At 48.2% G+C, this 23,282-nt stretch overlaps 1 protein-coding gene across 2 annotated transcripts in view; it reads right to left on the minus strand.

The window, feature by feature from the left end:
• Positions 1–316: 316 nt before the first annotated feature.
• The window catches only part of SORL1 (sortilin related receptor 1), a 40,028-nt gene continuing 17,062 nt past the window's right edge, over positions 317–23,282 (minus strand). Inside the window, exons 14-48 of one of the 2 annotated variants that reach the window (XM_061368508.1) lie at positions 22,626–22,812; positions 21,481–21,609; positions 21,190–21,275; positions 19,871–20,043; positions 19,573–19,704; positions 19,007–19,098; positions 18,035–18,281; positions 17,819–17,957; positions 17,478–17,651; positions 17,203–17,316; positions 16,421–16,543; positions 16,159–16,278; positions 14,877–14,999; positions 14,561–14,668; positions 14,046–14,177; positions 13,679–13,810; positions 12,961–13,095; positions 12,454–12,609; positions 11,849–11,998; positions 11,334–11,462; positions 9,800–9,926; positions 9,115–9,284; positions 8,434–8,546; positions 8,019–8,123; positions 7,004–7,076; positions 5,847–5,929; positions 5,488–5,584; positions 4,734–4,918; positions 4,147–4,266; positions 3,882–4,046; positions 2,865–3,039; positions 2,220–2,326; positions 1,377–1,569; positions 1,047–1,259; positions 317–719 (exon numbers count right to left, since the gene is read on the minus strand). In XM_061368508.1, the coding sequence (XP_061224492.1) occupies positions 652–719; positions 1,047–1,259; positions 1,377–1,569; positions 2,220–2,326; positions 2,865–3,039; positions 3,882–4,046; positions 4,147–4,266; positions 4,734–4,918; positions 5,488–5,584; positions 5,847–5,929; positions 7,004–7,076; positions 8,019–8,123; positions 8,434–8,546; positions 9,115–9,284; positions 9,800–9,926; positions 11,334–11,462; positions 11,849–11,998; positions 12,454–12,609; positions 12,961–13,095; positions 13,679–13,810; positions 14,046–14,177; positions 14,561–14,668; positions 14,877–14,999; positions 16,159–16,278; positions 16,421–16,543; positions 17,203–17,316; positions 17,478–17,651; positions 17,819–17,957; positions 18,035–18,281; positions 19,007–19,098; positions 19,573–19,704; positions 19,871–20,043; positions 21,190–21,275; positions 21,481–21,609; positions 22,626–22,812 (4,775 nt within the window). In that variant the 3' untranslated portion in view covers positions 317–651. Of the gene's footprint in view, positions 720–1,046; positions 1,260–1,376; positions 1,570–2,219; positions 2,327–2,864; positions 3,040–3,881; positions 4,047–4,146; positions 4,267–4,733; positions 4,919–5,487; positions 5,585–5,846; positions 5,930–7,003; positions 7,077–8,018; positions 8,124–8,433; positions 8,547–9,114; positions 9,285–9,799; positions 9,927–11,333; positions 11,463–11,848; positions 11,999–12,453; positions 12,610–12,960; positions 13,096–13,678; positions 13,811–14,045; positions 14,178–14,560; positions 14,669–14,876; positions 15,003–16,158; positions 16,279–16,420; positions 16,544–17,202; positions 17,317–17,477; positions 17,652–17,818; positions 17,958–18,034; positions 18,282–19,006; positions 19,099–19,572; positions 19,705–19,870; positions 20,044–21,189; positions 21,276–21,480; positions 21,610–22,625; positions 22,813–23,282 lie in introns of both variants that reach the window. The other variant, XM_061368507.1, reaches the window with a different exon arrangement.

Here is a 23,282-nt window from a genome sequence, read left to right on the forward strand (position 1 = left end):
GGGCTCTGAGATTGCTGAAAGATTGGGTCTTTCAGTAAGGGGGGAAAATGTAAAAATAAGGATTTTTCATCTCGACGCAAGAGCAATGATGGGGGTGCCAGGATACAACTGCCTTGCAAGATAAAGTGGCACATGTTCTACACAATAACGTGTACAACGTCTGACGACTGGAAATCTGTTCTCAGGCAGATTTCCCAATAAATTAACACAACAAAAAATACTTCCATATAAAACAAAACCCAAGGATTTTCGTAAAGTAAAAGCAGAACCTTCAGGGACTATATTACTTCTCTCTCTACATATATAATCTCCTGAATTTTATGTTTAAATAAATTTATTCTTGCTTTAGAAAAATAAAACGAGTAGCCAATTTAGTCAACGGAAAATATCTCACAGACTTAAAAGCATGCCCAGCAAGCATAGCCTTGTAAGACTAAATTAATGTTAAATCAAAGCAATTTGTTACTCAATTGACCTAGTCTGCAATTCACAGTTGATTACTACAAAGTGTATTTTTAAGTTTCTTTTCTTTTTTTGGCCCATATAAAAATAACGTATTGCAACTCAAAGTGCATTTTTAAAATAAACCATCAACTATTTTTATCAAATAAAATATTTACACCATTTGGTTTGTACAGTCAGAAACGCGCTTCATGCGATGACCATGGGGACATCATCTGAAAATCCAGTTATCATTGGGGCTTCGTCATCCTCATCTCCTGAAAAACAAACCCAGAGTGCTGTTATGCTGCTCGCAGCATGTCATAGGGCATGACTAAAGAGGCTACTAAAACAGCCCTCAAAACCTTGTGGCCTTATACTCCTGCTTGGTTGTTATATCTGTTCTATTCAGATTTGCATTAGAGGGAGTGGCTCAAGTGAAGTTGTTAAAAACATCCATCCTGGGCTTTGTACTCTTGGGACAAAATCAAATCTATAGAGATATTTATGCCAAAGGTGTCCTAAAGCATGATAGAGAAGTTAGCTCTTGCACTGATTTCATGATATCCTGCAATGCCACTGCATGAAACCAAGGCCTTACGTACCTAAATCATCTCCCGAGGAGAATATGGCCGAGCCCAGGCGGGAGCTGTAGTGGCTGTTTGCAAAGGCAGTGAAGCTGTTCTGCAGCCGTCTGTGCCTCATGTACAGCACCACAAAGCCAATCCCGAGGGTCACCAGCAGCAGGAACAGCACAGGTACCACGATGGCAGCCACATCTGTGGATCTACCGCCTTTTGCTGCAGAGGAGTCCTCACCTATGATAAAGGAGGGAGAGAAATGCTATTTGCAACTGATAGCGCATTTCTCCAGTGAGCTTGTGAGGCTTTCATTGCCCTTTGTTAAGGAGGATGGGGAAAATGACAGGGACTTACCAGTTCCTAGTTCATCATATAGAAGCGTGGCTGGTTCACCACACATCTGCCCACCGTACAGGCACCTGGCCTGAACAGTGAAGGAATAGTTATGACCTATCTTCAGGTTGGAAACCTTGAAGAAGTTTTCCGTGGTGTTCCCAAGATAAGCTGTGATGTTCATCAAGCTGTCAAACATGTGGATCTCGTAACCCTGAGAGTTGTGAAAACAAAGATACATACCCCATATTACTCAGCTGCAGAGGTCAGGTTTGCCCTTCCTATTAGGGCTTTGATGCTTGTTTTTCCTTCTGTATCTAGGTTCGATGCAATGTGTTGGGCTATCAGCTGGGAGAGTCTGTGTCCATGCCTGTCAGTGTGCATTGAGCTTGGCCAGCTAAGGGTGGAGAAAACACTTTGGTGTGTCTGGTTCACTCTGTTCTTAGCATCTACACAAGACCACCCAAAAGAAAGGGTCCAGTAAAGGTGATGCCTTGTTTGCTGATGGAGAACATGCCCCAGGTTTGCTATCAAACTCTCAATAATGACAATTCTCGGGTACTACTGATTTGCTTCTCTGCTCAGCTGGGCAGTGTCCTGTTCCCGGTCCTTCCACATGTGTGACAGTTGATCTTTTCCAAGGGGATAATTATACCCTTAAAAGGTGACTGATTGGATCTATCACCTTTAGTTCCTTAATTGTGATAGGAATTGAAGCGAGCTCTATCTAGAGGGCTCATCAAAGACACTCAGAGGATCAGAGGGTGTTAGTGTATTATGAAGCGTCTGTGAAAGGAGCCTTGCAGGGACTCTGCATTGTTTCTGAATCACTGCCTGTAGGACAGGAGATACAGCACAACTTACCCGGCTTTCATTGAAATTACTTTCCTTTAATGCCAAACTCTTCCAAAAGAGCAAAATATGGTCCTTTTCTGTTATAATTTTTAAGGCATCGGGTGCAGACAGTGGGACTGCAGAGGAAAAATGGCAGGTCAGGTTTTAACAGTGGTGACACTTTGCTTTTGGCTGAGAAACAGCAACAGGGGCGCTTCTAAAACTTAGTATCTTTACGGGCTCAGCACAATACTCTGCATAGAAAAGGGCTGTACTGGGAGAGAGGATGCTGTGGTGTGTAATCTGGAAGAAGGAGGCTTTCAGTGGGTTTTATGGAAGGACTGTAATGGTACTTCACACTGTCTCCACAGCCAGCCAAACAGGTGTCTTTCCCATCTCTATCCAGGCAGACATATAATTCCCCATGCATTGTCTGAGAGGCTTCCTCTCTGCTCCTGCTCTCCAGGGGTTCAACTGCCTTCCCTGGGAGCAGCAGGGAGGCCTCTCATAAGTGGGCTTTGGCTGTGGGAGAGGATTAAGCAATGCAGAAACACTCCTGCAGCCTCCAACCAGCACACGGGTGGGATGGATGGTGTGCAGGACAGGCTTTGTGTTCCCTCTATGGACAGTGCTGCAAAGGACTCGCCCTGGCACCCACCCAGCAGTACTCTTTACCTGTGTTGATCTTCATGCTGGATTCCTTGCTCATGTTTCCCAGTTGAACAATCACATGGTATTTGCCTCCCGGTTCAAGTTTCTTAATGGTGTACTCCACTGTACTGTTCCGGGTTTTCACTTTGTAGATTTTATCTGTTTTTCTTACTAAGTCTTTAACTGCCACAGCATATAACTGGAGGGGGAGGAAAGGCACACAGTGAAAGGTCTTAATTTGCTACAGACTTGCTAGTAACCTCATACAATGATAGGACGTCAGGTTGGGGGGGGGGGAAAACATGCATTAAACCATGCCTGTGCTGCACAGAAAGCCTGGGAAGTAAGATTTCAAGCCTCTTGCTTGACTCACTGCCTGCGATCAGTGTGTAGAGATACAGAAAATGCAGTTATTGGAACAGACGAGGGCAGGAGGAAAACCTCAGGTTGTATTTCTTAATGAATGAAAGGACGCAGAGCAACCTCCTGCCCTGCCAAAGTTTCCCGTTTTGCCAGGAAGATTTATACCCCTCAACCTTTGCTGTTAAAGTCTCTGGACCAGAAGAGGAGTGGAAAGCTTGCTGGGAAAATGACTCGCCTTCAGTGGAGCGAGACCTGACTGTACGCCAGCATGCCAGAAAACAGAACCAGGCTTTGTTGGGGCTGGAGCGGGAGGCAGAGCCCACAGCGCGGCTGGCCCAATGCCTGACCTGTGTGCTGGGCTCAGGCACTGGGCAGAATGGACTCCAGGGCAAAGCTGAAGGCCAGAAAGGTGTTTTAGCACCTGCCCAAGTTCGCTTTCAGACTCAGTAACAGCTATCCCAGACCTGACTCCTTTTAAATGCAGCATGAATGTTATAGACCTGTAATGCAAACAGAGCAAATGCAGGTCTCTGAGGTGTCAGCATCTTGATGATGACTACCTGAATGGAGTGTAAACCTATCTCACACTCAGTTCTCCGTTAGCAGCAGGGCAGGGATCTGTCTTTGAACCAGGGTTTTGCATGCAAAGGGACAGGAGAAGGTGATGTGAGGTATTACCATGTCCTGGTCGGGTGAATCATAGGGAGATTCCCACTTAATGACTGCAAATGTCTTTCCAGTGTGCACTGAGTGGAGGTGTCGAGGAGGAAGCCGGTTGTCAGGGATCATCTTCACCACAACGTAGTCAGAAGGTGGCCCTTGGTAAGGAGACATCACACGGACCTTGAAGGGATGACACAGTGGTTAATACTGTGCCTTTAAGCTTCAGGAGCAAGCTACAGCCCACAACACGGGTAGGAGTGGGAACAGAAAAGGAGCCTACCAGAAACAGGTACTGCTCGTCCCGCTGCACGAGCACAGTGATATTGTGGGAGGTCGTGGTGGTGTTGTGGGGGCTCCTGTACAGCTCTAGGAAGGATGTAGCATAGAAGATGCCATAGACCTGTGAAGAAAGAAGCATAACAGGGACAATACAGTTTGGTATGGCCCAGAGCATCCACCCAAACTTTTACTGGCTGTCACTTGTTAGGGACATGAAGAAAAGATCCTTTTGTCGTTTGGGCACTCTATTGCCCAAGTTCAGGTTCAATCTGTCTTGTGTGCTCCCCACCCTAAAATCTGGGGCTCATCTCCGATAACACAGCAGTTAATTGAAAGACCACTGGAGCATCACGCTGTCTGTCTTTCAGCCACTTCACTGCATCAGTGGCTGAACAAACAGACAACAAGAAGCTTTCTGTGCTTCTGTTTAAGGGCATCAGGTGCTTTCCCTATTTTTTTAGAGCATAAAATATTCAGGGCTTTGGGATTCTATCCCAACAAATAAACCTGACATTAGACTTTGCTTGTGTTTTGTGGTTTTGAGCTAGACCTCCTCCTAAATGGGGGAGAAAAGAGTTGGTGCCTTACAACGTTCCTTGGTCCGGTCCAGCTACACTCCACTGCAGTCTGATTGATGGCCTTGGCCTTGAGACTTGGTGATGCAGGTCTTGTCCCACTGGTCACGACATGTACAAAAGACAGAGGGCTGTCACCCAGCTCCGTCTTAGCCCAAGCAGAAATTTCATAGGGGGTATGTGCTGTCAAATTTGCCACTGAGCAAGAAGAGAAACATGCACTATTAGGTGAGGCAAAGTACTGTGATGGCAGGGGGAGAGCACTAGGAAAGGGTCAGCATCACCAAACAGGCTTGGTCAGGAGCCTGCCTCCCTTGGTTTGTGTTTTCACTGATTTTGAGTCGTTTCCTTTACACAGAAGCACATGGGACTCAGGTATCTAAGCTAGCCAGTGCATTTCTGTATTGGGATGCTTTCCTGTATTGGGATGCTTGCCTGTATCTAGGCTGTACACTCCAAACCAGCAATCTGATTAAAAGGGGCATGTATACAAGCCCAAGAAAATGCTAACCTTTTGCAGAGCAGGTAAGGAACCATAAACAAAATGTGTTAAGAAAAGCCAAGTGCAGCTCTGGGGGATAAATCCCAAATCTGCTTGAAATCTCCAAGTCCTGACAACAGAGGCAAGGGATTTGCTGGCTTGTCCTTTCCAGATGTACTCTATACTAAACAGAAACTACTAGTTGCGAAAGCAGAACACATCCTTCTGTAAAACCTTCCATTTGCTGTTGACTAAAGCTGAATTTTATACTTAGCACAGAATTTACCTTTTTGGATGGACTTTTCTCCTTCTACGATCAGAGTCCTTTTTTCCTGCCTGTGTGTGTCAAACGTCCAGTAGATGTTCACAACATAACCACTGACCTGTCAAGCAGCAAGGGCACACAAAACAGGAACCCTCAGTTCAGCTGGTTTGCATACAGTGAAAGAGTCACTGCTGAAAGTCTCTGCATTGTATTTTCCATCCTAATTAAGAGCTGGGGCAGTTTATGAGTAGTAAGAAATGATTTAGCATGAAATAAGTAATTCCAACATTTATATAGTGACAGCTTATCCCATCCAGTATTTACCACTTACTCAACGCATGCTTTTCTTTCAGTTTCAGAAGTAAAGGTGAAAATGTTACCTTGATATTACTAGTCATTTTTAGGCTGAAGCTGATGGAGTCTTCACTGTAGCTCTCAATGTGTATGACAGGAGGAGGAATGACTGGAAGCAAAGAGAAACACAAAGCAATACACTAAATATAGGCTTTCATTATGACAACCAGCTCTCAGACCAGGAATCCCCAACCTTGCCTGTAAGCCGTACACCCCTCAGAGAAGACACTGTCAGGATGCACTTCCATCATTTTCTGCCAACCACCCACAGTCTGCTTTATCTGTGCCTTGCTCAGAACAGGCTGGAAGCAGAGAGGTTTGGGCTCAGCTATTTTACTTCTCAACTCAGTGGGACAAGCTCATATCGCAGTTAATGGCTTTTGGCCTTCTGAGGGAGGGGATGAGGTGTTGGTGGGGACAGTTGCCAAACACTGGTGCAAAGCCAAAGTGAAAATTGGTACAGTTCTTTCTACCTCTGTTTTTATCTGAATCCTGCAGTTTTAATAGCATGGTGTTTCCTTTCCTTCCTTTGTCAACAGAGTGAGGATATACTTTTATCTGACAAATTAGCAGATGATTTTGACATCAGAATGCGGGTTTGGGAGATAAAACTTGGCATGAATACAAACAATTTCAAAAGGCTTTCCTAAAAACAGTTTGGAGGGAAATTGACTGTGATTGAATTTATCTGCTGTCAGAATGTAATGTTGTGGTAGTCGCTGGGAGCTTTAGTGGCCTTTCAGTGGTCTAACCTCCATGAGATGCAGAAACCATCATAACCATAACCTAAGAGGGAGAAGAATGAGCAAGCATCCTTTCAAAAGGAGTTGGTGGTAATGTGTCTTGCCTATCTGAAGGTAGGATCTAGCCTACATAAGCCAGAGGGAATTCATCTGCAGTCTAGGAGAGATGGGCACCTTCTGGATAGGCTTCTTGCCCACTTCCAGGGCAGTACATCCATCCTACATGCCACAGAGTTCAGAGGGAGAGTCAGAGACCTGTTCAGTCTGGTATAGCAAAGTAATGGTACAGCAAAGTAATAAATAGTGTAAAATGTTCCATAGGGAAGAACAGAGGACAAGGGGGTGGTTATGCTGGTAGTGGTATGCTGATGCTAACACTTCAGGCTTAGCTTCTGCCTTTTTATTATGTTATCCAAGTCGATTGAAACAACAACATTTACCTTTGCCTTTTATGGTGGTTATGGATTTGGAATCACTCCAGTTTCCCACTCCTCGACTAGTTACCGCAGCAACCTTTTCAAATAAGAGGGCTGGTTAATATGAACAAATGTATAATGCCAACATTGTATAATGCAAAAGGAGAATGAGGTTAAAGCAAGGTTATGGACATGGCAGAGCTCATGGGAAAAGGACTTTGAAGCAAACAATAGCTTAATTACTTGGCAATAAAATGGGTATTACAGAGATAAAGCAGACTACTTTAAGTCAATTAAAGGAATCTAAGAGAAGGGAGGTGCATCCTCTTTGCAGATAACTGTTCTCTTATGAGATCTTTATGAGAAGTCCAGCAAGATAAAGAGCTTTGGACTATATCAGTCCAAAGAATCACGCTGGTGAAGCCCATGCAAGCTCTAAATCTAGTTCCAAAGACTTATTTGGGAATAGATTAATATGGGAAGGAATACCGTGGAAGGAAAGACTTGCTCCAGCCTACTGTAAGAATAACACTGGTTCATGGGAGTAGGGTTGCATTAATCCCACCTCCCCATGAGCTATCCATGCTCATTCTGCACAGGGAGGGGTGGACAGTGGCAGAGCATGTATTTCCCAGGGTTCACTGTGCAGGCTTTTATTTCCTATTCTTATTACTTCTGTCTATAATTACCCAGGTTCTCCCACATGCATATATTCCCCATGGGTCAATCTACTGCTTTTCGTAGTGATATAGTAAGGACCAAATTTGTCTGTGGCCCAGAACCAGTGCAATTGGAATGGACAATTAGTGCAGATTTCATAATACAGCCTGGCCACCTGGGATGGCCAAATGAAGGGCCTTAATTGAGGCCTTGAAATTATATACATTAGCAGTGCAAATGCCAAGCCCCCATTGTGGTTTGACATTAAAGGGCAGGGTATTAACAACATACTATTTTAGCAAGTACTTGACTGTGCAGGACTGAGACCATGTAGTGAAAAGTAATGAGAGCATGCATAGATAGAGCCTCAAAAACTCACTCTGACTGTGTACAATGTGTTGACCTGTAAGTCCTTGATCTCAGTGTAGTTCTTCGTGGTTCTAAGAGATGACCACTCCTTGGATCCACTCCTGCTGTATTCCACCTAGGAGCACCAAACAAAGGATGAGGGTTCCATTGCAGGGTGACAGGACCCTCTGTGTCAAAATGTCAATAGAAAGAAGTATGAAAGCTTAGAAAGGGAGCCAGAAATTAAGTTATGAACATAGGGTGGCAGCGCTACCTACAGCCCTGCAGCATTTCTTCTCCCAGCTTGCTATGATGCTCTCAGCAGATTGCTTCTACCAAATGCCCTGTTCCTGGCCCCCCTCCTCTGCAGGGATAGCTGTGTTCAGACAGGCCAGCCCACGCTGCTGTGAGCCCCAGCAGCCTTCCCTATCCCACTGTGGACTCACAATGAATTCCCGTATGAGGCCGTGGGCATTCACAGGGGGACTCCAGCAGCTCATCACCACACCCTCAGCTTCTTTATTCAGGGACAGCTGAAGGTTAAAGGGAGCATCTGGTACTAGGGAGAGAAACCAAGGTGTTAGTGACTGTCGCAGTTGTGTTTCCAGATCACACGGGGAAAAGCAGGGTCTCCCTGAAAGTCTGGGACAAAGAGGGGATGGCCAAGCAGTTCTGGCTCATGGGAGATGTCTTATTCCTGCAGTTGTGTCCCAAATCCCTATCACCTCCCTCTGGAGCAATGAAGCCTTGTTTGTAACGGCAGTGAAGCTAGGATTTCACTAAGATCTTTGCTCTGTTTTGCATCCTTTCCTTCGTCTGATCTCCAATCTGCAGCTAGAAGGCTCTTGCTCCTTGTGTGTGGTACTGAACAATCCCACAGGCTCAGCACTGTGAGAAGGGATGAACTTCCCAGGGATACTAAACCACTAAGCCATGGGGAAGAAAGAAGGCAGGCTGGTGACTCAGTGCAGGTCTGATTCTAGGCTGGGAAACCATGGCTCTTTTCAATTCCCAGGCCTGTGGAAAGACTCCTTTTGTATGTAATGGGGATACCTCTGCAGTAAATACTTTCTAAGCCAAAGCAGCATGCACCAGGTCACTGGTATGATCTGTGAAGGTTTACTTACATCCTTCTGGTGCCCGGAGGGTGATGAAGTCATTGGTGTTGTAGACTCGGCTGAGACACTGCACTTGGACTTTGACCTGATAGGTACAGTCAGGCTTGAGGACTTTCAAGACGCTGTTGGTTTTGTTGCTGTGGGTTTCCAAGATCTTCCAAATGCTTTCCCCAACTGTCCTGCATGAGAGAGTCCCACCTCTCCAGTCAGGATGGTGTTTAGTAATACAGGGGACACAGCTTGTCCCAAAGAGTGAAACCACCTATCTGTATGTTAAGAGCTTGCTGCTTAGTGTTCTTTTCAATCAAGCCACACCACCAACTTGAAAGATGCTCTTTGAAAGCCTGAACTAAACATAGCTTAGTGACTTATAAGCACCATCCTGTGAGGTTTTCTGTAACTTCTGTGCTCTCATTTCTTGACCTTGTTCTCAATGTTAGTGGTCCCACAAAAGCAAGACCCTCTCCACCTTGAATAAAGCTACATTACATGAGTAGTGGAGAAAACAAACATAGCTTTTCACAAATGACAAGGTTTTCCAAGCAGAACTAGATTGCACAGCTCAGTCTTTCAGGCCTGATTCTGTACAGTACTTTGCTGTAAGCACAGGCATACTGACACCTTTGCTTGTGCTTCTCCTTCCCTTTACTTGATATGAATAGCACGGGGTCATGCAGTGCAGTGGGTGGTGTACCTGTAATAGATGTTGTAGACACAGGAGGTCGAGGACATTCTTTTTGGCCGAGCCCAGGTCAGAGTGATGTCACCAGAGAAATCAGCCGTCCATTGGAGGTTCTGGACCTTGTACACGATTGTGTCATCTAAGCAGGCAATGGCAAACGTTAGTCTATAGCCGGGAAACGAGTCCTTTCCCACAACAGGAACAAGAGTTGTGTTTGTAGCCCGAACATGTGCAGGTAGGAACAGCAGTATGACTGAAGGGAGTGTCTGCACCGTTCAAATTAGATGTGTAATTTAGTGGCTGTTATCAGTGGAGAAGAACATGCTTGTCAGAAGGCAGGAACATACCCCTGGTGCTCTTATCTCTCCCCACAGCATCTTGTCTGTCTTTATGCTGCATGAAATACTCAACATCATTTTGGAAGTGTATGAGTGCAAAAGGATCAGTGCAAGCTAAGTCACTTTTCTACTTGGGCAATGGACCCGTGCTGTCACTGTAAGCTATCCAGGGCCTTTCTTGGTGTGGTTTTCCTTATCACATCTTGTGTTCAGAAGGACCCAAGCAAAGGCTGGTAATTAAAGAAGTAGTCTGGGGACTGCCTTGACGCAAGCTCTGCAGCTGAATCACCACCTGACCTTGGGGGAGGCATTTAGGCAATAACAGGGCTGTGAAGTCCAGTGCTGGCAGAGGCAGAGACTGGTGGTGCTTATCTGAAATGACCCCAATCCATGCCCTGCTCCCACCAGGCCATTCCCTGCTCTCTCCCTCCAGGGCCCACGTGTCAGAGCCCACATTCAAATGCCATGGCCTGGCCCCGCTCGGGTGCTCAGCTTCATTCCCCGTGCTGTAGAGAAACCAAGTGGAGCAGAGCCAAACTGCTGCTTCGTTTTCCCTAACCACCTGGAAATGCAACCCAGCAGGGATGCAGGTCCTCAGACAGGCACAGCAAGATAAGCTATCCGAGGGAAAAGAGATGGTTTCCCCTTGGTGTAGCAGCCAAGCCATGAATCTCAGCAGCTCCTTCCCCCTCTCCTGAATCTGCTAGCCTCTCCCAATCAATATTTAATTAAAGAACTATAACCTGATTGATGCTCAAATCCCCAAGCAGGTCACTAAAAAAGCAGCTCAACCTCATGGCTGTCCAGAGACAGCGATTGATCACTGTTATCTGCTGACTGCATCCCCTGTGCCTCCACAGGGCCACCAAAGGCCAGTGTGGGAGGACCAGTGATGGCAGCAGGGGACTTGCCATTTTCCCAGGGTCACCCTGCAGAGGAGGACAGAACTGGAGACCATTGCTTCACTATGTAAACCAGACACCTTTGCTCCCATCCTGAAGTTGGTTTTCTGTGCTTGAGGCTCAAAAGACAAATTGCTAGTGCAGAAGCTGGCTGGGAAGTTGGGTATAAATGGGTGAGGAGGCAGGTTGCTGAACGCAGGCAGATGTGTCTAGGATGTTATGAATGAAAGGTCATGTAATAAGGAGAGCTCCTCTGTGTGCTAACACAGAGCAGGGCATGGGAAAGGGGAGAGGGCTTTTGCTTACCAGTACAGTTCTTCTCATCACTGCTGTCTGAGCAGTCCAGGAATCCATCACACCGCTCTGTCAACATAATGCAGGTCTCTCCATCCTCACATTTATAACCATTAGGGCACGACACGGTGCTCTGAGTAGCTGAAAGAGGCAGAATGGTTTCAGGACTCAAGGTAGGAAAGTTTCCTCACCAGCACTGGGCTGTTTCCAGTGCCAGTGCTGTTTCAGAGCTGGCAGGATGGTGGGGCAGCTGCATGTCAAGCAGCGTGTGTCAGTCATAGGGCTATCTCATTCTGGCTGCATCTTCTGGCATGATGGCATCAGAAGAACCTGGAGTTTATCCCACAGAAAACAACCACTGGACTTCTAACGGGAATAGCTCTGCTTGGTTGGGTCTTTTTTACTCTAATGCTGCATTTACTGCAAGGATTTCACCAGCAATAACATTCCTCAGTGGCTCCACTGTCCTCACAAAGAGGTTCCCAAGGGAAAAGGCCAGGGAGTCATTGTCCCCTCCTCGCACTTACGGCAGTTCCTCTCATCCGTGCCATCCTGGCAGTCCCGCACGCCATCGCACCGCTTCCAGTTGGGAATGCACTTGTGCAGCTGCAGGCACTCGAACTCGAACCTGCTGCAGCGTCCCTGCAGCGCCGGGGAGGTGACCGTCACGTTGGGTCCTGCACACAGCAGCCAGTGAGGAAACCACCCGAGCCATGAGGCTGCCACAGCCACCAAAGACCAGAACCTGTCTCCAGGTCTCGACTCCACTAGATGGCAATCTCTTCCCATCTAGCAGGTAGATGGCTGCTGCTGGGGTGTCCAAAGCCATCCTCTCTTCTGACTGCAGAGGGCTGGAAAAGCAACTGGTTTGCAGGAGATGAGCTGCACCAGTTCGGAGCTCAGCAAGCGTTACAAATGACCACAGTGAGAAAAACCCTCTTTTAACCTTCAGCATAGGAGTGAGTTGGAAAACCCGCTCTGCAGCCCTGCTTCCCATGTCCCTACACAGTCCAAGACATGTCATTTGAGCAGGGACCTGCTGTAATTCAACCCTGTTATCTGGCAAGGATCTGAGACCAAAAGGCCAACAGTCCTTGGGGACACGATCCCACAGAGGAAGAGAAAAGCTTACGCGAGGTAGGACAAGCTTCCTCATCGGAGCCGTCGGTGCAGTCCTTGTAGCCATCACAGACCCAACTGTTCATGATGCACGTGCCGCTGTTGCAACGGAAGTGGTTCGGTAAACACGTCGGTGGGATGGATGTAGTGATGGGATGAACTGGAGAACCTGCAAATACACCGGGGAGAGCTGATCTGAGGTCCTTGTTCCTGCAGATGGGCTGTTCCCATCAGACCGAGGGCCACTGTCAGTGGAAGGCAGTGGGCAGCAGGAAAGGTGCTACAAGCCCAGTTGCCACCTGCATTGTATCTATACAGCTGCTAATCAGGATTTCCAAAACCACAGAGTTAAAAGATGCATGAGAGTGCACACTTGGCCGTTTATAGGGGATTTCTGGAGCCATGGGAGCTGGCACAGGCAGCCCTGTGGGAAGGCAGATGATGCTACAAGTGGTCCTTCAGCATGCCACAGCCCAGCCTCAGCCAGGAGCCCTGTGAGCAGAGTGCTGCGTGCCCTTACCCTCACAGTCCTTCTCATCGGACCAGTCCCCGCAGTCATTCTCCTCATCGCACTTCCATCGGTTGGGGATGCAGTGCCCATTGCCACACTGGAACTGGTAGTACCGGGAGCAGTTTGGGGCCTCTGTTGGGTTTTCTGACAACAAGAGGAGAGTCCTGTGAGCTCCAGTGTTATCTCACCAATCTTCATCAGAGTTGAGGCATGGGAGCATCTCAGGCTGGGCCATGGCTGATCCAGAGAGCATCACACTATCTATCTGCCTAAGCAGCATGGGCAGAGGTCCTTTGTCTTCATCCCCAGTATCCCCATTCCTCACAGCCCTCACTAGCCTGTTGTCATCACTATTACATCTGTGTGCTTCATGTCCAGGCACCACCTATGGTCTCAGAACCAGCAAAATTCAGGCAGAGCTTGGCAGAAAGGGAGAAGCAAACCCTGCAACTCTGAAATGAAGAGGCAGCTGCTTCATCTGGCTGGGTACAGCTCCTACAGCTCCCCAGGGAACAGTGGTGTAAATATTGATTCTGACTGAAAACTGCCTGTCTGCTTTGGGCTGGGAATCCGTGGAGTAAATATGGTCACATATGACTTAGTCAGCCACAAGATGTGCCAGCCGTATCAGGTTATACACAAGTCCTCATGTAAAACATGAAGAATGCTCCTGGAATTCAAAGGGGGCTGGAGCTACGGTGACAAGAGACCCTGAGGTACTGCTCACCACAGTTTGCCTCGTCAGAGTAATCGCCACAGTCATCCATCCCATCGCACTTCCACACCAGGCTGATGCACACGCCATTCTGGCACTGGAAGCTGAACTGGTCGCAGGTCCGGTGGAACTCAGGGTCCTGGGCTGCATGGAGAGACATGAGAGGTTTACTGTAAGGACCAAGGGCTTGAGGGAAGCTCATCATTGAGGAGGAAGAAGCACAGCCAATCACGGATTTATAAGCAGAGCATTACCAGAGCCACCTCTTAGGAGATGTGGCAGCTTTCTGGTACCCTGGGGGATACACTTTCTTCTCTATGCATCTGGTTTCATTCTCTACCCAACTTCCTTTTGCAAAGATGCACAGTATCACACTTACAGCAGCCAGCATAGTTGGCATCTTCATCTGATCCATCTCGACACTGGATGATGCCATCACACACCATGGAATGGAACAAGCACTGCTGCCGGTTCTTGCACACAAAATCCATGTAGCGGGTGCACAGGGGTTCTAGACAAATGGGAGGTGAGGAGGAGAGGGGATGGCACCTCTGCTGTCCTTGGCAGAAGGAATGCCATCCACTGTGATCTGAGTGCAGCAGCCGGATTTCACTGGGGTGCAAGCAGGTTGGCACAGGCACCAGGAAGGGTTTGGTCACCTCCTTGAATACAGCTCCTGACAGCGCATCCTTCCTATGGGCGACAGCCCAGCCAGGGCCTTTTGCTGACACTCACAGACCAGCTGATTTCCCAGGGGTCTCCTGAATGCTAACTAAGGCTTTCCCATTATCTCACCAGGGCTTTTTTCCCAGTGACAGAGGCTTTGGCAGACCATGAAGGCTGTCAGCCCTCACTGTTAGAACCCCGCCAGCTCCCCGCAGCTCCAGTACTCACCACAATGCTGCTCATCCGAGGCATCGGAGCAGTCGTTGATGCCATCACAGTGTTTGCTGGTCGGGATGCAAGTGCCGTTGGGGCACTGGAAGCCATTGCACTTCTTTTCTGAAATGCAGAATTGGGTAGATGCTGGGGGGGGTGGTGGTTTAAGGCTGCCATTAAGTAGCTACAAATAACCACAGCAGAGCCACAGCTGTCTTCTCCCTGCTTTTGGAGGGATGGGAATCACCCCCCTTGCATTTGCTGCAGGTTTACCTCAGTGGGTTTGTAGCAATCCCTCCCTCCCCATTGCAGAACCCCATCCACGTGTTACCGCAGCTGGCAGGGTCCTCATCGGAGCCATCCTGGCAGTCAGCATCACCGTCGCACGCCCAGCGCTGCGGGATGCAGTGTCCGTTGTGGCACTGGAAGCTGGAGGCCTCGCACGTGTGATATACTGCTGAAACCAGAGCCGGAGGGGAGGTCTGAGTGTGGGGCACTGCCATGTCCCCACCAAGCTGCACTATGTGTCAGGCCCCTGGCAAGAGATCCCAGGATCTCCTGGGTCACACTGTGGTCTTTCCTTCTCCTGCTGTGCATGGGGGATGGCTTTTGGAGGCTAGCAAGTCCTCCCTTTGATGTCAGTCCTTTGAGTGAGTGGGAAAAGGTGGCAGCGGTGGCACCTTGCCAGAGATGGCAAGAAACATCACAGCATAAGCAAGGCTTGGCGGAGCGGCGCGGTCCCCCATGCAGGGCAGGACAGATCAGAGACAGCCTTTAATTAAGGCAGGCAAGGCTGCTCTGTGTTGCCAAACCGAATTAGAAATACAATTCTCCTCGGGTTTCCAAGGGAGGAGGGCCCTGGCTTTCCTCAGGCTCCTGTCACAAGAGTATCTGCCTGTGGCGTATCTTGGTTGAAGCCTAGTCTATGCTGTCGCTTTAGAGACAAATACTGCTCTTCACCAAGGAGAGCACTCGTCGGCACTAAGCAGAAAAGCAGTGTTCAACTTAATTAAATTGCATGATAGTGAATTTTAGGTGAGCGAGTGACATGCACTTGCAGATATTTCAAAATACTGCAATCTTGTGGCAGTAATATTCTATTAGGTATTCAGTGTGAAATGTAATTATTTGAGATAAGAGCAATAATTGCCGCTGTTGAAGTCAGATGAAATGTTTCTCCAATAACTGTGATCCTCTTAGATAATTCCAACTTCAGGCTTTACAAACCTGATACGCTTTTTGAAGTAGGTTCCTTTCCTGTAGCAATTCTCCCTGGAGAAACTCATATGAGAGATAAGTGATACCGTTATAAATTAAACCTTATATAGCCACGCACTCGGAATACTAACAGTGAAGATCCCCAGTGCCATGCTATAAACCCAATAGGCTTGAGGCATGGTAAATGCCACAGGAGGTGAGCACACAGGAGCTTGGAGGCCTGCAAGGGATCTCCTAGATCCACCCCAAGCTGAGCCGCAGGCTGCCCGGCTGGGTGGTGCAGCTCACAAGCAGGGAAACTGAGGCACAAGATGTTAGCTGGTATTTATAGCATCTCAGGCTGCAAGGAAGGAGTGTTTGCGAAGGAAGGTTATTGGTCACATCAATGTGCTTACCAGTGCAGTTTGCTTCATCGGACCAGTCCCTGCAATCGTTATCACCGTCACACATCCAGGAGAGACGAATGCACATCCCTGAGCTGCAGCTGAATTCATCACTTTTACACTGATGGGCCTCTGCAAACAAGCACACGCAGTTCAGGTGATGTCAGGACCAGGGAGAGGAGGAGGAGGAGCAGCAGACCCAGTAAACACCCTGCCCCAAACCACTGTGCCCTTACACAGGGACAGGGAAGGAGGTCTGAGTGAGGGCACTCACCACAGTGACTTTCATCGCTGTTGTCCCCGCAGTCGTCCTCCAGGTCACATTTGTAGGACAGTGGGATGCAGGTCCCTGAGCCCTGGCAGCGGAACTGGGTCTCGGCATCGCACACAGTGGTAGCTAACACAGCGAGGAAGGAGAGGAGGAGGAGGAGGAGGTTAAGGTGGTGGTTGGGAAACAGCTGCTGTCACCCAAGTGTGTGTACTCAACGCATGGAAGTGAAGTGAGAGGGATAGCATCTTACAAGCTTTGCTCAATGCTGCTCCTATCTTTAAACCCAGCCTTTTTTTCCATTCCAAACCCTTCAAGCTCTGCAAAGCTATGGAACATCTGCCCCTCCTGCATGCATTGGCAGTCCCTAATTTTACTCAAAATGAGATTTCCATCTTTAATGTGTGAACTTGATTTATTAGCTCAACAAGAAGCCTGTGTCTGCATGATGCAGACAGAAAGTCACTTTCTACCTGCACTCTTTTCCTCATCATTGGCTGTGCCCTCAATTAGGCTCAGAAGACAATTACTGCAAGGACAAACACACACCCTCCCGTGAGAGCTGGCATCAGTCTCACTGCATTTAAGACATTTACACCTGAGTTGGTCAAGGGGGAAATACTGGTCCTTGCAGGATACAACTTGTCTGACCAGCTTCAGATGCCTATCAAAGGAGCACCTCTTGATCTCCATGACTGTCAAGGGAGCATACACCATCAGCTCAGGTGCACTGCCAACACAGCAGACATCTAAATTTGGGCAGGCAAATGCCACCTCAGGACACTTACGGCAGTTCTTCTCATCGCTCATGTCCCCGCAGTCATTATCGTTGTCACACTGCCAAATGCTGTTGATGCAGTTCCCATTGAAGCATCTGTACTGATTCGGCAGACACGTGTTTTCTGGTGCAAAAGGGAAAACAAAACCAAGCTGGCACGAGGCATGACGCTGCGCTTCCAGAGGGCAGGCCATACTCCTCCTTGGAAAGATGATGCTGACCTCTTGCAATGGCAGGAGCCACCCCTCAGAATAAAGCCACAGCAAGAACCAAGCATGGCTTTACCTTCCTTTATGCAGGTGTTGTTCTTCATGATGTAGCCGCGAGGACAGTCGCATCTGACCTCCCCTGTGGGCAGCACGGTGCTGGACACCCCCTCGGGGCACTTGCAGCTCCTGCCATTGTTCGGCTTGGGCAGGCAGAGCAGGCTGCAGGGCTTGGTGATGCAGGCGTTCTCCCCTGGTGTGAGGGCAGAGAGGAAAGGGATGCTGTTAGGACAGAAGGCTGGAGATGCAGTGGGAAGCCCAATTTCACCTGATATCCCAGGTTTTGGGTTCATATTCCCACTGGGAGCTAGCTCTGCTAAATCACATCCCTAAGTATCATCTATGCACTCATGCCGTTACCTGTAGTCTTTCCTCTGTAAAAGATTTTCATATCCATGATCCCATTCAACCGACCCACTAAGATCTCCATTCTTGAGCCACTGTTTTTGGATGCTCTGAAAATACTCAGCTGTGACCAGTCGTTCCAGTAGATTTCATTCTGAAACACAGGCTTTGCTCTTAGCATGCATGCTATGGAAACGTGTGCAGACGGGAAAGGAGCCGCCATATACATACCTTAAACACAGCGATAGCATAAGGGTGAGGGAGGCTGTCCAGGATCACAGATCTCTGCATCCCATTGAAATCCACCCTCTCAATCCTGTCCATATAGGCTTCAGTCCAGTAGATCCAGTGGTCATCCACAGAGATGCCATTGGGCCACCGCACGCCCTCCGAAACGATGCAGCCAGCCGATGACCCATCCATGTCACTGCGGTAAATGCCGGCTCTGGAATCTCCCCAGTCTGTCCAGAACATCAGCCTGGCAAGAGGCAGAGAGATTACTCGACATAGGAACAAAACAGCTCATCAAAAGGAAACAGGGTATGAGCACAGGTTTGAATACTTTACATTCCGTATCTCTTGCAAGACATGCTTTGGAAAAAGGGAGCTCTTTGCAATTCAAATGAATGCTACCAATAGATCTACAAGCAGCACAGAGGCTTCTTTAGCTGCAGGCTCTGTGGTGTGAGTGCAGCTGTAGGTTACCTTGCACTGAACTGCTTTGCTTTAGCACATATGCTAAAACAGCTCAGGTTTGTCAGTGCTATATTTGCAGTGCAGCAAAACCATACTCAGAAATGTGTAGCTTCCATTTGGCTCTTGAATTTGAGTACAGCTCAGTTTCTCATGCATTACTGCAGTGCTTTCCTGACTGACCAGACCAGTTTTACTGGCAGGAAGAGTTATTTACTAGTAGATATGTACAGATAGGAAAACGGCAGTTAAACTGAAAGGAGAAACAGTTTGTGATCTCTGCTGGTGCTTTAGTTGGGTATGAAATGGCAGGAAGGGGCTGCATGGGGCAAGACTGCTGTGCTGCCTGCCATCACTCCCATCCCTCCATCCCACCCTTTGGGACTGAGTCTTAAAGGCTTTCCATGCAGCACGCTTCCTCATGTTTGCTTCTTATGAGGATAGCAGTGAAGGACCAGAATGATTCCCTTAGGTGAACACCAAGGCTACTTGTGATGCTTTCTTTCTTACCCATCTTGGGGAACCAGAGTGAGGGCTCTGGGTCGTTCAAGGATTGAGGAATTGAGGACAGTAAGTCGCAGGTCTCCGTCTGGATTGGCAACCTAGAATGGTAACCAAAAACCAGGAGGGGTGCCTTTAGTGCAGGCAGTATGGGAGGGCAGTTGTGCTGGTTAAAGTTACATGCAGTCTATGGTAGGTAATCACTGCTCCCTAATAAAACAGCTGCTGTGGGCACAGGAAGCACTTCCTGAGTGATAAAAGAGGGTAGATCCATGCATTTATTGATGTTTCTATGTGACAGAGTGAGCACTCTGTGTGCCCTGCGGTGGCTGTGCATACTGCACAAGGATGTTGCTTTTTCTCCCGTTTCTGCTGTGCGATTCAGCCTCACAAACTGACCTCGTTTAAGTATACAGGGCTGAATGTTGTCATAGCCTGTTTGTGTTTAGATCCAGTGATCTGGCATGTGGGTCAGCGCTCAGTAATGTCTCATCAGCAATAAGATTTCAGGGCAGCAGCCAGGCCCCTCAAAGATGCACTGACACATCAGTGTAGCCCAGTGAGCATAGCTGTACCTCAATTTTGGGAATCCCTGCATTGACCCAGTACAGCAGTTGACTGAGAGGTTCAAAGGCCAGCGCTTCCACTGTTTCCAGCCCGGTGCTTATGATTATTTCTTGCCCAGAGCTGCCGTTGAGACAAAGACGCTACAAAGAAAGGAATAGATCAGAAAGGCAGATGAGGAACTTGCTCATGGGCACAGTCACTAACAGACACCTCGGAGGGAGGAGTACCCAAGGTAAACATTTGTACTGCGGGGTGTGTATGGTGCAAGGAGGAGATGCCATATGCGGCCAGCACTCCCCATCTCACCTGTATAATGTCAAGAGTCACATCAGCCCAGTACAAGCAGTTGTGGTCGTAGTCAAAGTCCAGGGCGACCGCCCCTCGTAGCCCAGCCAGGGGCAGCTCCTCGCTGACACCAGAGGCAAGGTCGTAGCGATGGATGGAGTAGCGGGTGGCGTAGAGAATGAACTCGTTCTCCTCTGCAAGAACACAGGGTGCCTTATTTAGAGACCGTTTTAGGCTACTCAAGGGGCAAACAGGTATTTTGTCTTACTCCTGGTGCTTGTTTTAGCACCTCAGCGTAAGGAAGGCAAAGGCCCTTTGTCTCAGTGGGATTAGGTTAATGAGAACACACTAATAGCCTTGTGCAGGTCCCATGTGTGCCCGGGAGCACACTGCAGCTATTGTTTGTTCCAGGAGGAGCTGAGCACGGCAAAATGTGCCATGACCCTTCCTTCCCACGTTAGTGCGCTGCCAACTGGAAACTAAATACTGATCTCCTGCTCCTCAAAAACCTCACAAAAAGGTGGGAGTGATGGAAATCTGCAAGTCCTGGGGGACACGGGCACTGCAGTTGATATCCCAGAGTGGGTTTTGTTTCTATATTGCGCCAAATCCAGTGTAATGGGATCTTGGTCTGGGGCAAAGTCTCCCAGGCATCAGCACACTACTGGTAAAGTCCAATAATGCTCTTAATGAGTAAAGCTAATGTCAGTAAGTAACTCTGGCTGTGCATCCCTAATGAGATAATAGGGAGATATGAAACAGATACGGTACATGAAAGTGTTACCATGGTGCGAGCCAACACGTATCTGAAGACGATCAGTAAATACTCTGGGAACACGGCACTTCAAAGCCCAGCCCGGTGGGGACTGCAGGTTTACTTTTCAGTCAGCAGGGCCCTTCTCAGCATGACTAACACAGCTCTCCAAACAGCTCAAGAGGGCTCGGAGGGGTGAATAACGTGTCATGCTCTGCACGAGGAGCAAAACTAAGCACGGCATTGGCATGAATCCCAGCAGAGGGAATGCTTCCCCAGGCACCTGCTGCGCTGGTTTGCATCTGCACCCTGAACCATCTGAGGATGACACAGGGAAACCTCACGCTGGTGGGTCTGTGAGCGCCTTACACACGCCTCTTCCCTGTGTCAGGCTCGCTCTTGAGCTGCTGTGCTGCAGCATGCTAATCACGCAGCTCGTGACGGCAGATTAAATTAGAGCTGTAATGAGCAGAATGCAAATAACAGTGGCAGAACAGGGGCAGGAGGCTGTGTCAGTGCTTTGAGAGGAGAAAAGAGGGAGAGAGGTGAAGTTTGGTGGGCACAAAGCACTCCTGTACGTACTCACCAGCTAGTGGACACGGTACCAACTCCCCTTCGAGCCGCGACTCGATGTCTCCACCTGTACAAGTGTCCCCAGAGATCTTTCGATAGCTGCAACATACACAGTCATGCAGTTTATCTCGTGGAAGCTATTAACATGTGCAGCTAGAATAAGCAGTGGTGCTTCGTTGCAACGTATGTCTAAACACGCAGTTTGTTCACTGCCACTTATGGGGTGTATGTGTGTGGGTTTTATGGTCATTTGGGGTTTTTTAACCACCAATAAGATAAATCCTCTCCCAAGTCAAATACATACCCTCGAGTCCTCTTGTAAGTTGAGCCAACAGGGCAAGGGACTGGTGGATCATATGGTTTACCAGCAAATTCAGGGTCAGGGACACAAACTTCTAATGATAAGTCGTCACTCAGTTTAAAGCCAAAATCACTGCAAGAAGAAAGGTGTAAGAAAGGATGGGGGAGAAGGCAAAAACTCAGCTGTGTTACACTATTGCTCTGCTCTATTTTTGAATAGAAGTTTAAAGGACCCAAAGCACCTCAGAAGTCCATTATTATCAGTATTTGGCTGCATAATAATAACACACAGCTTCTGTTTCCAGGGAGTTTCAACAGCAGTTTGGATATAAGCTCGCCCAAAGTAGGCAGGTGAGGCAGCAAGGCACAACTGAGCCAGTGTGCCCTGAAAGCCTGGCTGCAGGCACCGGTTCTGCTAGCTGGCTTAGCTCTCTGGTCCGTCTCTTGGCTTTTCCTGTTGGTAGAATGGGGGTTACAGTGCAATCTGTTCTTTGGAAAACGCTGTGGAAGAGGTTGTGTCAATCTCATTTCACACGGAGTCCAGGGCTGTGATTCTGAGCAGCAATTAGATCCTACAGGCCCTATTCTCAGTCTGCTCAGGATGAGCTGGACTCAGTCTCTGCCTCAGCATCGGACAAGCAAAGCTGTCCTTAACTGTGTGTACTGAGCACTCAGGCAGTCAGTCCCTGCACAGCAGTTCACTTTCTAACCCCAAACCTTTGCATCAGATGGCCAGAGCGTGGTTCCTAATCCTGAGAGCTGTGCAGGGTCAGTAATGTGCGAGTTGCAGATACAATGATAGAGCAGGTCCAGTTGCATCCCTGTTGCTAAACGGTCCCTAACCTTTTTGGTGGAGGATCTTTCTATGTGATGGGAAATTGTCTGCCATCATTTGAAAGAAGGTGATGGATTAACAATGCTTTCCTCTTCTATGGAGCTTTTCAGAGGCTCCTGAAAGGTTCTAAAGACATTAATTAAGTCTTATGCCCTGTTATTAATGAAAGGATGTTTTCAGTCTATTTAGTTTCCTCTGTGCTATAAAATCACACAGAGCTAAGTAAATTGGATGTTTGTTCACTTTGAGCAATTGGTCACAGGTATTTATCTCAAACTTCCAATCCAAACTAAAAGAAATTAATTGGTATTTACCATTCAAAGTCTTCCCTTGTACAAGAGCAGTTGGAGACCATGACAGGCCTGTCAAAGTCTTCCCCATTGAAACAGGTCGCATGAGGAGTCCTCCTTTTGAAGACAGTTTTATGCCCCAGCAAGCATTCATTGCCTCGCTCGTCGGAGGGTGACCACAGTTTGTAGTCATTCTCTGTGCAAGGGACCCCTAAGAGAAGCAGCAAGGGGAGGGTAAAGAGAGGAACAGTCCTTGTGGCACCCCAGACCAAGGGTTTAAAGGCAAGAGAGCAGCAGATGTCCCTCAGCACTGCTGCTGGAGTGTGCCCAGTGAGGATGCTGGAAGTGAGAGCAGGCACACTGGCACCCAGCCATGCACTGCAATAATGCCCTTTGTCCTTTCCCTCCCGCTGCCCTCCTCTGGCACAAATCGAGTGGCTCCCCCCTGGCTGCATGGCTCTAGCCCTGGCCCAAAAGAAAAGGCAAAGCAGGAAGCATTTCAGCTCAGAGCATGCAGCGGCACTCGGTGACAGGAGGCAACAAGCAGCTCCGTGGCGGTGACAGTGAATTTGTGATGCCTCATTTAAATGGAGTCGTTCTGGTTACCAAACAGATCCATTTCTAACAAAACGTCAAGGGAATTGGTTATAAATTTTAGTCAGGGAAATTCCTCTGCTGGGT

Source organism: Neopsephotus bourkii, unplaced genomic scaffold, assembly GCF_033783945.1.
Source record: "Neopsephotus bourkii isolate Nb327-2 ecotype Australia unplaced genomic scaffold, CSIRO-AGI_Nbou_v1 NB_1433, whole genome shotgun sequence".
Taxonomy (NCBI): Eukaryota; Metazoa; Chordata; class Aves; order Psittaciformes; family Psittacidae; genus Neopsephotus; species Neopsephotus bourkii.